This window comes from Cetorhinus maximus, chromosome 28 (assembly GCF_964194155.1).
Source record: "Cetorhinus maximus chromosome 28, sCetMax3.hap1.1, whole genome shotgun sequence".
Taxonomy (NCBI): Eukaryota; Metazoa; Chordata; class Chondrichthyes; order Lamniformes; family Cetorhinidae; genus Cetorhinus; species Cetorhinus maximus.
Window position 1 is genome coordinate 22,163,200 of NC_135906.1, and position 17,839 is coordinate 22,181,038.

A 17,839-nucleotide genomic window follows, 5' to 3' on the forward strand; every position below is an offset into this window, starting at 1 on the left:
GCAAAACATAGTAACAAGTAGTGCTGCATTATTGCTGAAAAGATTTGAAAATTGCCCCTTTAGAAATAGTTTCCTTGCGAACATTTGTGGATTTGCGTTCCATTAGTAAAATAGTGTCCATGTATTTAGTGTCGTGTTCCTTTCACTAGCGAAAGGAGGAGAAAATAGCCTTAAGCATTTGCGTTACCAGGAAACAAAATTGCAATAGCTTTAATCATGGTTTCTGCTGTAAATCAGTCTTCATTCAAAAGATGTGTTTGTTCAAATGCAACCTGTTGAGAGGGGCAGGAAAGGAAGCATCTTTCACAGTTTTAACACTCCAAGGATCCAACTTTAAGTAGCAGCCACAATTTGCAGTGCAGGTGATACTTTTTTTCACTCCATGCATTAATGTTGTCAGATTCATTCATTGTTACTGGGTCAAGTAACATTTACGCCACACAAAGTGCCAGGCAGTGACCTTTTCCGATGAGAGAATCTAACCTTCGCCACTTGACATTCAATGGCATTACCATTGCTGAATCCCCCACTATCAACATCCTGGGGAGTTACCATTGACCAGAAACTGAACTGGACTAGCCATATAAATACTGTGGCTACAAGAGGTCAGAAGCTAGGACTCCTCCGGCAAGTAACTCACCTCCTGACTCCACAAAGCCTGCCCACCATCTGCAAGGCGCAAGTCAGGAGTGTGATGGAATACTCTCCACTTGCCTGGATGAGTGCAGCTCCAGCAACACTCAAGAAGCTCATCATCCAGAACAAAGCAGCCCACTTAATTGGCACCCCATCCACAAACATTCATTCCTTCCACCACCGACGCACTGTGGCAGCAGTGTGTACCATCTACAAGATGCACTGCAGAAATTCACCAAGGCTGCTCCCTAACAGCACTGTGGGTGTACCTACACCACATGGACTTCTAGAAGGCAGCTCTCAACCACCTTCTCAAGGGCAATTAGGGATGGGCAATAAATGCTGGCCTAGCCAGCAACACCCACATCCCATAAATGAATGAAAAAATGCTGTATTTTTATGCTCCACACGAGCTTCTTCCCACCCGTCTTCATCTCAACCCATCAGCAAATCCTTCTATCCACTTCTATGAGAGCATTTATCTAACTTCCCCATAAATGCATCGATGTGATTTGCCCCCAACTAATCTCTGCGCTAGCATGTGTAGCAGAGAAATCAATGGGATGAAACCAATTTATGGCTTTAGCAGACTGTTGACTCTGCCAGATGACGACCCAGGCGACAATGATGAAAATGAAATTGCACTTTAATAACTCTGAGTGCTACACCTCCATGCCCATCTTCCACTTCTCAAAACGAATGGTGATCTTTCAGGAATCACTGGAATCAGGGAGGGTCCCAGAGGACTGGAAAATCGCTAATGTAACCCCCTGTTTAAGAAGGGAGTGAGGCAGAAGGCGGGAAGTTACAGGCCAATTAGCCTGACCTCGGTCATTGGTAAGATTTTAGAGTCCATTATTAAGGATGAGATTTCAGAATACTTGGAAGTGCATGGTAAAATAGGGCAAAGTCAGCATGGTTTCATCAAGGGGAGGTCATGCCTGACAAATCTGTTAGAATTCTTTGAGGAGGTAACGAGTAGGTTAGACAAAGGAGAGCCAATGGATGTTATCTACTTGGACTTCCAGAAGGCCTTTGACAAGGTGCCGCACAGGAGGCTGCTCAGTAAGATAAGAGCCCATGGTGTTAGAGGCAAGGTACTAGCATGGATAGAAGATTGGCTGTCTGGCAGGAGGCAGAGAGTGAGGATAAGGGGCGCCTTCTCAGGATGGCGGCCAGTGACTAGTGGAGTTCCGCAGGGGTCAGTGTTGGGACCACAACTTTTCACTTTATACATTAATGATCTAGATGAAGAAACTGAGGGCATTCTGGCTAAGTTTGCAGATGATACAAAGATAGGTGGAGGGACAGGTAGTATTGAGGAGGTGGGGAGGCTGCAGAAGGATTTGGACAGGTTAGGAGAATGGGCAAAGAAGTGGCAGATGGAATACAACATGGGGAAATGTGAGGTCATGCACTTTGGTAGGAAGAATAGAGGCATAGACTATTTTCTAAATGGGGAGAGAATTCAGAAATCTGGAGTGCAAAGGGACTTGGGAGTCCTAGTCCAGGATTCTCTTAAGGTTAACTTGCAGGTTGAGTCGGTGGTTAGGAAGGCAAATGCAATGTTGGCATTTATTTCAAAAGGACTAGAATGTAAAAGCAGGGATGTGCTGCTGAGGCTTTATAAGGCTCTGGTCAGACCACATTTAGAATATTGTGAGCAATTTTGGGCCCCGTATCTCAGGAAGGATGTGCTGGCCCTGGAGAGGGTCCAGAGGAAGTTCACGAGAATGATCCCAGGAATGAAAGGCCTAACATATGAGGAACGTTTGAGGACTCTGGGTCTATACTCGATGGAGTTTAGAAGGATGAGGGGGGATCTGATTGAAACTTACAGAATGCTGAAAGGCCTGGATAGAGTGGATGTGGGGAAGATGTTTCCATTAGTAGGAGAGACTAGGACCCGAGGGCACAGCCTCAGAGTAAAGGGAAGACCGTTTAGAACAGAGATGAGGAGAAACGTCTTTAGCCAGAGAGTGGTGAATCTATGGAATTCATTGCCACAGAAGGCTGTGGAGGCCAGGTCATTGAGTGTATTTAAGACCGAGATAGATAGGTTCTTGATTGGTAAGGGGATCGAAGGTTACGGGGAGAAGGCGGGAGAATGGGGTTGAGAAACTTATCAGCCGTGATTGAATGGCGGAGCAGACTCGATGGGCCGAATGGCCTAATTTCTGCTCCTATGTCTTATGGTCTTAAGACATGGCTGGAGTGACTGCAGCCTCTGCTGTCTGGAAACCCTACAAAATAAATCGGATTTGTGGCCGAACAAAGCTCCTGATTATGTTCTAATACTCCTCACAGTCTGCAGCTTAGTAACCATGCGTCATTATAAAAGCAGATAAGGCACCAACAATGGAACTGCTCATCAATCAATGATTAATTACCTTTTGGATAAACCCTCCCTAATTAGAGCTGCTCATTACTAGAGAAGCTTCAAAATTTTGTACAAATAGATCACTCATCCTGCACATGCAGTTCTACCGAAGGATCCACAACTGAAACATCGACTTGCTTTTGCTCTCAGATGCTGTCTGACCCTCGAGTGTTTATTGAACAAATATAATTTTCACGTTGTAGAATGAGACAGCCAAATAATCCCACGGGTTGGCCTGCTAACTTCTGAAGTTTTAAGATTATAGAATCATGGAACCAGAAGAAAGCCATTTGTTAAAAATAAAAGCTCGTTAACTTTAATGTTCCAAGCTCTGAATGAACCAACCTTAACAATGGTGGGGAAGGATAGGGTCGGGAAACTTTCTATGGGGTGAACAGATATAAGGGAACTAACTTGCAGCAGAATGACTCTGGTGTAAAGCTCACGTGCTGTCTGTCTTCTGCTATTTAACCCTGTTGGACAGTGCGGAGCCGCAGCAAGGGTTGCTCTGTTTCTAACATGCTACTGTATAGAGTTAGAGCGTATAGGCAACTGCCCACTGGAAGCAAAGGAAAATCTAGGAGGTACTCCATATACTAACTTGCGCTCAACTCTGAGCAGTTGGTCAAGTCAAACCAAGAGGGATAACAGGTTGTCTTGACAGTGCCACTTTTGTTTCTCAGGGAAGTAAGGGATTCCCAAAATAAAATTTCAACATCTTACGAGACAGTCCTTAGCAAGTTTGCCTGTCAAGTAGCCAAGTCATACCACAGTTTGCATTTAGGTAGCCTAGTGCAATGTCGCAGGGTGTGTCTCACATGGGTGCAGACACCGAGCCAAGGAAGGAGATATTAGGGCAGCTGAGCAAGACTTTGGGGTGGGATTTAAGGAACATCCTAAAGGAGGAGTAGTAGGGAGGAGTTTAGAGCATGTACTGAGGTCAAATTCCTGGCCCGTCACTGATCTCAACCAAAGGGCACAACTGCCCTCAGGATTAGGGAGGGTGTTATTCACCTCAGAGCAGAAAAGGTTAAGGGGGAATTTAACTGAGGTGTTCAAAATTATGAAGTGTTTTGACAGAGTAAATGGGAAGAATCTGCTGCCCCTGGCAGGTGGGTTGTTAACCGGAGGACACAGATTTAAGATAATTGGCAAAAGAATCAGGAGGCATACAGGAAGACTTTTTTTTTTATATATTTACGCAGCGTTATGCTCTGCCAGAAGGGTTGTGGAAACAGATTCAACAATAACATTTCAAAAGGGAATTGAATACATAGCTGATGGAAAGTAATTACAGGCTGTGGGGAAAGAACAGGGGAGCAAGACCAGTTGGATAGCTCTACCATAGATCTGGCATTGGCAAGATAGACTAAATGGTCTCCTGTGCTATATCGTTCTAAGATTCTAGGAAAGTGAATTCAAATCCCACAAGATGATTGAGAATTTGAATTAAGATTTTTTTCTTCTTAAATCTTCAAGTTGATCTGTAAAAAAGTGACCTTGAAACTTATAGGATTTGTCATTAAAACCCAAGTGCTTCACTAATATCCTTTAGGAATGGAAACCCACTGTCCTTACCTGGTCTGGGACTATATGTACTTCAATCCTACACTACCTCTTAAAGGCTCTCTGAAGTGGCCATGGAAATCTCAGTTGGCACGTTCTCCTCTGTGAAATTAGGTATGGACAATAAATATCAATTACATCCAGAGGATCAATAAAATAAAGAGGTTCATACATCACCACTTGAAGGGGAAAGTAGTCAAGAAAAGAATCATTTTGAATAACAAGACAAATGGGAAGTAACAAATCAACTCACAAACTTCAAAACATTAGAAAAAGTTGGTAGTTTACAACCTCAATGAATTCCTTTTTGGCAATAAGGCAGATCAAATTGCAGAAGCAGATTATTTAACACAGCAAATGGATTCCACTACCACACAAGAAAAATCTAATTTTTGTGTTTTAAAAATAAATTCAGACAAAATTGTACATTTCAAAACTGAGTCCAGAAAATAAGTTGGTGTGTAGATGTTATGTGAAAAAAAAATTAAAATCAGGAAGCAATCGAAACAAAACCCAGGATACCCAGGTCTGCCTCTGAAAATGAAAGCTATTATTTAACTACGCATGGTGGGGTGGGGTGGGGGAAGGGGGGAGTAGCAGCAGCAGCACAGGGTAGGTTTTCAACTGGATCAGGTGTTAAACTGGGACTGTGATTCTAGTGCCTGTTATAGGAACCGGCAGACATTTCTTTCTATTGGATTCAACGGATTGATGACCAGGAAGTTTCTAAAGCTGGAGGCCAACCCGCAACAAGAGCTTTGCACCAGATCACAATGGGTCTCGAGCTAGTCTCAAATCCATTTCCTCACTCCAGAATTATTTAAACCTCCAGTGACACAGCAACAACAACAACAACAACATCTTGATCCAGTGACTTAGAGCAGAGTTTATTTCTGTTAAAAATAAAACCTAGTTACAGCAACGATGAACCTTCTTAAAGCATAAACTTATTTATAAAGGAGAAAATAAATACACAGCAGGCATTTTCACAATTCTGGGCTCCAAGAAGAAACTAATTGAAACCGGTTTCCAGTTCTAAAACAAGTATGTACAATGGGTCAAGTCAAAAACCGTAGAACACTTATGCTGTTGATTATTGCTTTTACATTGCCTCTACAAGTCTGGGTTGGCTGTTATACAATAAATTTCATCACGAGGACATCATAGTTCCATATGGGTATAAGACACAGGTGTGGCGATGCCAGCCAGAGCGATCAACTGTCTTAGTCGACAAGTAACCGTCAAGACCAACTGCTGGAAAAGGCACTCATGTTGATGTTTGGAGATCGGGGTCTGGCTCAATGGTGATGACCTTCCCTCTCAGCCAACCAACAGTCATTATGTAAGCTCGCACAAGAACAGTCATTGGGACCTGCTGTCAGGCCCAGAGTGACAGAGACGCACACAGAGAGAAGGGAAGCAAAGCTAGAGGGAAGGTAATGCCAAGATAAAAAATAAACTTGATTTTAATAATTCTTCAAGAATACCATAATTTGAGCACTGGGAATGCAAATTTAAAAGCAGAAAAGCTTTTATTATTTTAAATATGTATCCTACATAGGGTTGTAAGAAAATTTATAACTATTTATGCCCACATACAATTTTCTTATAAACATCAATTTTTATACAAATTATCATTCCCTCATCGCACTGGTTCAAACCCTCTCTAAAACAGGAAACTCAAATCAGAAGTTCTCCACAATACAGCACTGAAGTTACTGAAAATAAATACATTACAAAATGGGTCATTTTTAAACAGTGCTCCGGAAATCAGGAGTAAAATTGCACTAGCGCCAGTTCGAGGGTTAAACAGGATGTCAGTACCTCAATCAAAATGTGCCTGAATTCCATATGCATGTAACCAAGACAGCTCGAGGGAAAAAGTCTCTCTCCTCTGCTTCTGAAACTCAACACACTAATTTTTGCACCCTCTCCACCAATTGTAAGGGGAAGTTGGACTTTTAATATTCTTCTCCCACTGACATTTTCTCCCACCCCACCACTCCCTAAGGAAAGGGGATGAACATTTTATAAAATCAACAAGAAGTTATGAGATGCAGGAAAAAATGGTCCAATATGTTCTGAATTGTTTTCCCTGCTACCAACGTACAGTTGTCAAAAATTAAGTGCACTCACATGATGTGATGATGTGTTTCAGTACAGTACAGGTTCTCTACACAAGAATCTCACCCACAGATTTAAGCTGGAGACTGACGAGCTGCAGTCTGCAGTTCTTTTGAACCGGTCAAGAGAGTTTTGTAACCTTGTTTGCTGGTACTGGATTCGCAAAAAAAAGGTACAGGTCTTATAGAAGAGGCTAAGGAAATGTTACGCCACAGCATAATGTGCACATCTGTCAGAGTGGGGCCACCAGCAGTTTAAAAAAAAAAGTCATTCTGGCAAAAGGACAGTACTATGAGAGAGGATACTACAAAATTTAAAAGGAAAACTGCTTCAAATAATAAAGTTTATCTGCCACATCAGTGTCAAAACTCTGCTTTCCACTTGCACCGGTTTGGTCATAAAGATTCAGAAAGAGATACTCCAATGTACTGGGTTATATAAAGATATATCTTATATGTATTACATATATACAAGTCAATCAGTCACATTTATTTGACTAACAGTTATATAACTGGAATTGCAACAGTATTTACCAACACATTTTATCCATTTAGAATTCCTGCACCAATTCCTCTCCCAATGTCCATGTGGAGATCTAAGTGGGCCTCGCTTCCTTGGTAACCATCAGTTCTAAATTGCCAAGTTTCATACTGAGGAATCACGGATTTGTTCCCTCTCATAGTTGCTCTTCTTCACTCTGGTCACACTTGCCAGCAAACCCGACTCAGTCACTCTTAAGGGGAAAACACATTTTTGGATAAGTCAATACCACCATCTGATCTGTATGTCGTCTTGCCAGAATCGTGTTTCACTACACAGGCCTAGGCTCATTCCACAATTCACACTGACATGGGCTTTAATGCCACATTTTCCCCGCCAAAGCAGCACAGATATACTAGTATGGCGCTGTTAAAAACAAAGCAACTCCAGCACATAATGCAGGATGAAACTTCAGTGCAACACTGAAAGGGGAGAGGAAGTGGTGACATAGAGTGTACATGTACAGTGTACAAATGGAAACTGACATCATGTCTTCAGATGATGAGGTCACATGTAGACAAGGAATAGGAGGGGGCCAAAGATAGATCTTTGGGGTGGAGGGAGGGGTGGCTTCAAGTGCGAGAAGAGAAGCCGTTGCAGACTGCAACTAGATAATTAAGAGTCAAACCAGAGATCTGAAATATAAACAAAGTGCCGGAAAAACTTAGCAGGTCTGGCAGCTTCTGTGGGGAGAGAAACAGAGTTAACATTTCGAGTCCAAAATGACTCTTCTTTGGAACTCTGTAACTAAGAGTCAAACCAGGCTAGGGCATCCCACACAGCTGGAGAATGGAGGAGGCTGGCATGGTCAACTGTGTGAAAAGCTGCTGGAGGGAGATGGGGGCAGATGTGGCGACAGTGCAACAGGGGTGTCCTTTGACTTTTTAGGACAATTTCAAAAACATCCTCAATTCTAATGAAAGAACCCTTCAAAATTGGGTGAGCGAGGACAGGAATGATTTTTGGAGGTACTTTAGATTTGGTTTGGTTAAGGACGCAGAAAGGAAGATATCTACCTATCTAGCAAAGTTTGGCATCTTCCCCCACCTTACCTCCTTGGTGTCTCTGATGGTGTCACCGAGTCCATGATTAGGGATCAAGAAGCCATGTGGACCTATGGCTGGCACCATTCACATCAATGGGGACTGGCACTATCGAGCTGCTGCTTGGTGCAGCACACTACAAGCTGCGTCCTCAGTTGAGCTGGGTAGCTCCAGATCAGCTCATGGACTGATCTGGAGTGCTAGCCCTTTTGGGGTGGATGGAACTGATGTGGGTGCTCACCAAGGCTGGCACAGTGAATATGGTAGGGAGTTGATGCAAACACATTGAAGCAGCAAATATAGTGATTTTAAAAAAAGGGAGTATAAACGTTTGCTGGATACAGCTTTCTAGGATGTACTTGAGGCTACTCCCCTTGAACTATACTTGTCCTTTTAAACCAATCACAGATTAACCAAAAAAAAACTGGTTCGGTCACCACTTTTAAGAGGCATTTTTCTACTACTCCAATTTTCACCCATCTAGATTTATGTAAAAATAGTGCAATTATACACTCATGTTAACTACTGTCGAATACAAATTAATTCATAGCACCTTGCAAAACAATATTAAATCTATAGCAGACATATACTGCACAAGCAAAGTGCAAAAACAAAAATTAATGAAAAACATATGTATGAATTCCATGTCAACCTATTATTACTCGTACATTTCTGCCTCTGCAGGAACTTGACATCCTGGGCACAAATCTACGAATCAAATATACACCCAAATTCATATTTAAGAAATTAAAGCACTTTCCATTTTCAGACCAGTCTCTCTGCTCTCTCCCCAGAGCCCTGCAAATCTTTCCCCTTCAAAGTATTTATCCAATTCCCTTCCGAAAGTTACTGTCAAATCTGCTTCCACTGCCCTTTCAGGCAGCGCATTCCGGATCTCAGAGATTTCCTAAACTTCAGTTACGATTCACTATTTATCTAGAGGCATGTTAAAATGTGGGGCAAGTGCTGAAGCTACAGAGATGCGAATACAGCGCCAGGCCAGGATCATTGGAAATATAGTGGCTTAAAACTGGTTGGTAGGTTACAGGAACCATGCGGACAAATAAGTCAACCAGCTTGTAAATTCATCATGTGCATTAGCGCAAAAATAAAAATATTTTTTAATCTTCTGCCCTCCCAAAAGGAAGCACTGAAATGCCCAGCTGTTGTTACTGATGCAGACAATGGAGTTCTGACCAATTGCGACTGTGTGAATAGGTCTAGATACTTACACTTCATCCATTGTGACATCTTCCTCGTCCTGTGGGAGCTGTAGGTAGGGGTTGTTGGAGGCTGGTCGAAACTTGTACCCAGTCAGCACAAAGAACACCAATGTTGACACCTCTACTAGAAACTAATGAGTTTTTTTAAAACAAAAAATTAGAAAAGTAACAAATTACAGGGTGTGGAATGCCAAAAACATCAGGGATTAGTGTTTCTGCTGGTTCTACCAACACAGTTTGCCTGAATCAGGCAAACCAGTGTAATGGATCGAGAAACTTCAAGCACATGTTACGTAGAGTTGAATCAACATTCTGCTATCTCTAATGCTGGTTCAGTAAATGTCAAAAGGCCCTGCCCTCAAATCAAAATAAGAGTGCGGCGATTTTCCACTGACTGCAGTGTTCAAGAAGACTCTCCAAAATGAAGTTCGGATTTTTTTTTTTAAATAAAGGCTCATAGTCAGGTATGTTATAAAAATGTTGTAAATATTAAAAAGTATTTAATTTACCAAGAAACTGAATACTATACACCAATGAAACTAGTAAATTTCCCAGCATAGCTTTCTGTGGGTAAAACACTCCAATTTTGTGATAAAACTGCCCCAAGTATTCACTCCTAACTATATCAAGGAATTCTTTCAATGCAAGGAAGAAGAATTACATTCTATTATGCTGCCGATTTTGAAGATTTTATGTTTGCAATTATACAATTGAATTTGAGGAGAAACTTGAACCATAAATTCACTTAGGGAAAATAGTGCAACTTCAAGCAGGGTTCACATTGTTGGCCAGCTGCATCCAAAGCTGAAACTCTATCCCTAGCTTTTAATGTCAGAATTGTAAGATCCTTTAGGAATCAAATCAGTTGTCAAGGTTCTTCAATAAATAAAATATAATGTTTAATATAAAATAAATTAAAATATAATACAAATCAAGAACATGAAAAGGATATCTGTCCCAGCAAAGCTCATCTCTCTAATATCCCAACACTTTCAATCTCTACTACTTTATCTGACAGATTATACCAAAATGTTTATCCCTTGTATGTAAAGAAGTTCCTTCGGGTATCTGATTTAAATCTACTTCTCGTAAGTTAACATGTTTAATTTCTGGTACCATTGTCCTGCCTATTTTACAATGATACTCTGGATTATTTTATCTAAATAACACAAAAGGTCAACCCTTAATCTTGTCTTTAAATCTTCCTACAGCCTTCCCTGGCACCGTTTTTACAAACTCTTCCAGTACTACAACCCCACAAATGAGCTCTCCATTCCTTTGACTGCAGCATTTTATACATCCCTTTTGCATCAACCCTGGCAGCTATTCCTTCAGTCACCTAGATCCCAGTCTTGCTATTGCCCCTTTGAACCTCCACTTCCCTTCTCTCCTTTTAGACATTCCTTAAAACGCAATCCTTTTCAACCTTTCTAACCTCCATTTTTTCTTATCACGTGTTTTGCCCATTCCTTTCAGGCTGTTTTTCTAAGTTAAAAGGCACTATACAGTTGCATGTTGTTGTTAATAATCTTTCAAAGTGCATTTTCTTTGTACTTAAGAGACACTCTGGTTTTCCTTAAAAAAAATGGAAGCAAAAAACAAGCCCCAACAACGATTGAGGTTCCTGGGACATATATTGATAATCAGAAGTGTAAAAACTGCATCGTCTACTGCATTCGCTGCTCCCAAAGCAGCCTCCTCTACATTGGAGAGACAAACGCAGGCTGGGTGACCGCTTTGTGGAGCACCTTCGGTCTGTCCGCAAGCATTACCCAGACCTTCCTGTCGCTTGCCATTTCAACACTCCTCCCTGCTCTCATGCCCACATGTCCGTCCTTGGCCTGCTGCAATGTTCAGTGAAACTCAATGCAAACTGGAGGAAGAGCACCTCATCTTCCGATTAGGCACTTCACAGCCTTCCAGACTTAACATTGAGTTCAACAACTTCAGACCATGAACACTCTCCTCCATCCTCACCCCTTTTTTTAATCCCTTTTTTCAATATTCATTTTTATTTTTTATCCACTTATTTTTATTCATTTGTTTTATCCCCACCTTTTACCCTATTTTAGATCTTTTTTCCCTACCACCGTCCCCTCCCCCTACCCCACCCCCACAAGGGCCATCTGTCACTTGTTCCTGTTGTTCATTCCACAGTGCTTACCCTTGTCCTATTAACACATTCTGCTCTCTTACCTTAATGCCACCATCAGCACCTCCTTTAGCCCGTACCACTACCATTAGCACCCCCCTTTGTCCATGAATCTTTGGCAATCTCTCCTTTGCCCCCACCTATCGCTGGCCTTCTATCCAGCTTCCCCTGCTCCACCCCCCTTTAAACAGTATAAATGTCATCACATTTTTACTTCTCTTTAGCTCTGAAGAATCATACGGACTCGAAACGTTAACCGTTTTTATCTCCACAGATGCTGTTAAACCTGAGTTTTTCCGTTGTTGTGTAAAAAAAATTACAAGTCTTTAATGAGTAAAATGGTTCTATGTGGAAATTGCTGAAAGGTTTAAACTTTAAGCTTTTGACTTGTAGTTTTTTTTTACACTTCTGATTATACCACAATACAAACGCAATTGCCACTCCAACTTTATAATGGACAGATCTATGCGCCATTAACCTTATTTACAACAGTTGAACAACTGAAACCCAAAGTCCCAATCTCCACAAGCTTTGAGACATTGCCCCTTGATAACATTCCTCCATCTGTATTAGGCTAAGACTGCCATATTTCACCATTCTGTTGTTACACTTTTCTCTCCTGTTTACAAATAACCAAAAGTGCTGATCCTAACCATTAGATGCTCAGCACTTACTTACATTATACATCCACTGCCACTGAAATGGGACGGTGAATTTGAGAAGAATAGCGATGATCCTGGTGAAATATATGTAGCAAACAATCTGTGAAAAGGAAAACAACCATTAGAAACATAACAAAAGACATAGGAATTCACAATAAACATGGTAGGTCTGTGCCCTCCAATATTCCATCCAACTTACCATCTGTGTACCTCCCATGCAACAATGCAAAATCATAAGAAATAGAACAGGAGTACACTACACAGACCCTCAAACCTGCTCCGCCATTAATTACAAGCATGGTTGACCTTCACTTTCCTGCCATCCCATAACACTTCATTTCCTTCAGTGCAAAAACTGATCAATTACACTCTTGACTGAGCATCCATAGCCCACTACAGTAGATAACTCCAAAATTCACAACCCTCGGAGTGAAGAAATTTCTCATCTCAGTCCTAAATGTCCGATTCCTTATCCTAAAACTGCGATCCCGAGTTCTAGACTCTCCAGCCAGGGAGAAACAGCCTCTCAGGTGTCCACCCTTTTTAAAGCCCTCTTGAGAGTTTCATACATTTCAGTGAGATCATCTCTCCTTCCTCTAAACTCTGTCAAAATATCGCCAGCAAAAGGTATCCACAAAAAGGGGAGAAGACTTGCTGCTGAAGACTAATCAACAACTACCACTGTTAAAGTTGGATGGATCTTCATCTGTGATGTACTTGGCCTCACTAACTCCAACAAACTCAAATGGAGCCACCACATTCATGTACCGTGAAACCTACCTCCCAAAGGTTGGATTAACTCTCCCATGCCAAACATTTCTCTCACTCTTAACTCTTTATAAAATCCAAGTTGGCCCAGGCAGGATTTAATTGCTACTCTCACATATACAAGCATTTAAGCAGCTCTCACTCAATCCTGAGCAAGATCCAGGAAACAACAACAAAGCCCACATAGTAAACACATACCCAAGCATCTCACAGTAACACTGCGCATGTACCTACCATGACATAAAAATGCCTGAAGAGCTTCAATTTGGCCAGATTCATTGCAGCTGCAGATAAAAATATCAGGAGGGAAAATAAAATTAATGATGAAAATTGAGACTGCACTACCAGTTTCATAATTTTCTCAGTTATGCAGCAAGATACCCCTCTTATCTGCCCCCACACCCCCCAATCATTTTCCTTCCAAGGACAAAGGCTCAGACAGTAGTTCATGTCCATGAGTGGCAAATGAGTGTGTGCAATGGGTACTGGCCCAATATTCAACTACAGGGCATGACAAGTCATCCCAAAGCCATCATCATCATATACACACTTCCAATACGTGCTGAAAAGTCACAGTCATAAATATGGCTGATTTCTCCCCCTTCCTATTGTATTATAAGACCAATTGGACCAAAAATGTCTTTTCTTTATGGAGACCTATAAAATTCTTGAGGGTTTGACAGGGTAGATGCCAAGAGACCATTTCCTCTGACTGGAGAGTCTAGAACAAGGGTCACAGTCTCAGGATAACAGGTCAGCCATTAGGACTAGATTCATTTATTCAGAGGGTTCTGATCTTAGGAATTGGAGCCCAAAGGGCTGTGGATGCTCACTTGTTGAGTACATTCATGACTGAATCAATAGCTTTTTGGAGATTAAACAAATCAAGGGATATGGGGAGATAGCAAGAAAGTGGATTTGATGTAGATGATCAGCCATGACCGCTCTGAATGGCAGACCAGGCTCAAGGGGCTGATTGGTCTATTGTTCCTATTGAGCTCTGACCTTGGATAGGAATCTTGAGTTAATATACAGATAAAGCTTAGTCCAGAGGAAGGGAGGAAATAGCATTGTTTAAAGCACCCTAGGGGGCAGAGGAAGGCAGAGGTGAGGGGTGGGGCCGTGCAGGATGTGACAGTCCAGGTGCCTCAATAGCTTTACGAATTGTGAACAGCAGACCTCTTCAGTGACCAAGTAGCTGAGCCACACAGATTGAAAGCTGGGGTTTTTCCAGTCTCAGCCAGGGATCTTCTAGGTCCCAATGTCTTTGATTAAGGGAAACAAAGACGAGCGTTCTCATTGGGCAGTCAGCAACGTCTGCTGGCTGGAGGCATGCGTCTCTGGTCATTCGGCAAGGACAGTCCGGGCTCAGCTCAGCTGTGATTTCCAGCTCAATATCCTACCGGGGAATCACCACATACGTAAATAATGGGCTCTTGGGACCAAAATACAGGAATGCAACTCTTGCCTACACCTAAGCAAGGGACCACAAAAAGATGGGAAGGAGAGAACAATGGCAAAGGAAGAAAAGCTGAAGTATACCACACAAGTAGCACATGATATAGTGTACTAGCAAAATTGTAGTAGCACCTCCACTTCATTGGTACGTTTTCTAAAATAGAGCCAAAAGGAATGGAGTTACCCTAGAATAACCTGCTATTGCATTTCATTTAACTGTCAGATTATCAAGGTTACCTTTACCATCTGTACTCGAGGCCTCCTGCAAGTGCCTGATTGACCTGAAAAATACAAAAACCAGAAATGAAGCTTAAGTCAGTGAAGCTCTCTTATTTTATTTAAGGAAAGGGTCAGCAATTTGAATTATCTTGTGCGCACAAATTGCATGCATCAGATCTACATAGCCTGATTTATGGGCATATCCACAAGTATCTAAGGGCAAGCTGGATAAGTACACAAGTTAGAACAGAATTAACTCCGCACAAGATTGGGGCTGAAGGTTATAGACCACAAGAGCATCAATTGTCCCTTGAACAGTTCATGGGTGCATGGTCTGAATCGGCTTTTTGAGAACATGGACATACAGAAAAATCATAAATAAATTTTTAAAATCATAAATTCACTGCACAGTTGCAGTACCTATTTCATAACCGCCAAATGGAGCTTTTCCAATGGGACAAAGCAACATTCAGCCTTCCCTTTCCTTCTCGTATGCAGAATACAACCAAGAAACAGGCCATTCAGCCTAAAATATCTATGTTAATGTTTATGCTCATGAGTGTCTGCCCATCTCTCTTCATCAATGTATCCTTTGATTCTGTTCATTCTTCGCCTCAACTACATTCTCACCGTTCTCGGCATAAAGTAGTAGCTTCTACTGAATTCCCTTTTGGATTTATTAGTGACTATCTTTTATTTATGGCCTCTAGTTTTGGTCTCATCCACAAGCGAATACAGCTTCTAACATTTCCTATAATCAAACCTTTCCATAATCTTAAAGATCTCCAAGAGCTCACAGCTCAGTCTTTTTTCGAGTAAAAGGCTTGCCTGATAGGTGCAATCTCCTAGTTTAGTTATAAACTCTAAGCTTTGGGTCTACAGTGGTAGTGTAATCATGAAGGGGAAATCCAAGTCAACTTTAATTTTATACCCTGGACAAATGATTTCTGTCTTGTGGTGTTTCACCTACACCACTGTCACTTATTCTGGGTAATAACATTTCTTAAACTCCTTCACAGAAAATGGGCAGGTATCCAATTGGCAGGATGTGACCAGCGGCTAGAAGAGAGAAGGTTAAAGGGCTATTTGATCAAAGCTTTCAAAGATATTAAAAGGGGGCTATTAAGGAGAAAATATTTCTGCTGGTTGGGGAGTCTAGGACTAAGGGACATGGCCTAAAGTTTAAAGCCAGACCTTTCAGTAGTGAAATTAGGAAACACTCTACATGAAACGAGTGCAGGGTGGGTGTCGCTTGAAAATAGAAAGACATTTTTTGTACATGCATTTCATAGTTTCGTAAATAATCTTTACCAAACAACAGGAAACAGGATCGCTCCACAGCAAATAAGATCCACTAGGAACAGGATCTCCTTCCACAAAGCATACTCGCTCGTCCCCTCCTCAGTCGATTCAATGATGATGTAGGCTGTATTTGCTAACACCTTAAAAGACGACAGAAAAGGAATTTAACTTTTCTGCACCTCCTATTGTTGCCCTCCCATAGTATATATCAATCCACTTTATTTAATAAAAGTTTAGATGAATTAGTAGTTGCACAGCAGTTGCTCTGAAAAATGTCTTTACACACACTCAGTCAGTTGAGTTGGATGCCTCTCCTGTTGCTCAATGCTGGGTACCACTGTAGGAGCACAGTCCAAACTGTAGCATTGAACTGAACTGCATCTGTCACCTACTGGCCCAGTTACTCAAGATTTAAATACTTCCCAATTGTTTGCATTTCCCCCCCTCATTTGCCCCACATCATCTGCAAATATGGCATTCTGCTTAACACCATGTCCATAAAACATGGGTCCCAACAATAATCCTTGAGATTCCAAGTTTATATTGCCCAAGAAAATTTCCATCTACAGCTAGCCTCGGTCTCCTATTTTTAAATCAACTATTTTTAATGCCACGATTCTGGTTAATACCTCAGCCAGTAATACGAGCACACTGTGGAAAGAAGCACATAAAAATGCTCGATTTAGACAGTACTTTAATCATGTTTACACAAACAAGTGAGGCAATAATTCTACATCAGTAGACACCAATTAATCTATGTCTTTGCTGGTGGTCAATGCAGGAACATTGGTCAGGGCACCAGCAGACCTCCCCACCCTTTAGTTCAATCGTGTTGTGGGATTCCTAAAGTCCATCTGAACAGGCAAGCAACACGGGGTTCAACACCATCCCTTTAGGATAATCAGGAAAACTTTTTGAACATTGTCATTTGGAGAAAATCGCTAACAATTCTGTAATCAGAGCCAGCCCCACCCCACTATTCCAATAAGTTCCTCTCAAGTTTAGAAGGTATTTTCAATTATCGAACAATACATAACAAATGCTGGCCATGGTTATTACAGTTCTAATCTTAGATTTGAATATTGTGGATGCTGGAAACCTGAAATAAAAACAGGGAATGCTGGAAAAACTCAGGTCTGGCAGCATCTGTGGAGAGAGAGAGAAACAGAGTTAACGTAGAGTCCGCATGACTCTTCTGAGTTAAAGAGAGGTAGAGATGTGATGGATTTTATACTGTTTAAAAGGGGGTGGAGCAGGTGGAGCAAAATGGAAGATCAGGGATAGGTGGGATCTTGGGAGAGATTGACAAAGATGTCATGGACACAAGGCAAGGGAGTGTTAATGATAGTGCTAATGAAGGTGCTGAAAGCGGCATAAAGATATGATAGATTGTGTTGATAGCAGAACAAGGGTCAGTGCTGTGTGAAAGCAAATCATAAGTTTGGGTGGGGGGGGTCAACCTCACCCCCTGGCACTTGTTCTTATACTTCACTTTCACAGAGCGCTGACGCTTGTTCTGCTATCTATCAGCACCTTGTGTCCATGACATCTTTGTCAATCTCTCCCAAGATACCACCTATCCCTGATCTCCCATTTTGCTCCACCTGCTTCACCCCCTCTTAAACAGTATAAAATCCATCGCATGTCTACCTCTAGCTCAGAAGGAGTCATATGGACTCGAAACGTTAACTCTGTTTCTCTCTCCACAGACGCTGCCAGACCTGCTGAGTTTTTCCAGCATTTTCTGTTATGATAGTAATATTTCT

At 41.7% G+C, this 17,839-nt stretch overlaps 1 protein-coding gene across 1 annotated transcript in view; it reads right to left on the reverse strand.

Annotated features, from left to right (window-relative positions):
* Window positions 1-5,448: 5,448 nt before the first annotated feature.
* LOC144668918 (protein GPR108-like) overlaps window positions 5,449-17,839 on the reverse strand; it is a 32,473-nt gene continuing 20,082 nt past the window's right edge. Inside the window, exons 13-18 of the mRNA XM_078531392.1 lie at window positions 16,083-16,213; window positions 14,790-14,833; window positions 13,329-13,378; window positions 12,343-12,426; window positions 9,522-9,643; window positions 5,449-7,439 (exon numbers count right to left, since the gene is read on the reverse strand). Of these exons, the coding sequence (XP_078387518.1) occupies window positions 7,352-7,439; window positions 9,522-9,643; window positions 12,343-12,426; window positions 13,329-13,378; window positions 14,790-14,833; window positions 16,083-16,213 (519 nt within the window). The 3' untranslated portion in view covers window positions 5,449-7,351. The remainder of the gene's footprint in view (window positions 7,440-9,521; window positions 9,644-12,342; window positions 12,427-13,328; window positions 13,379-14,789; window positions 14,834-16,082; window positions 16,214-17,839) is intronic.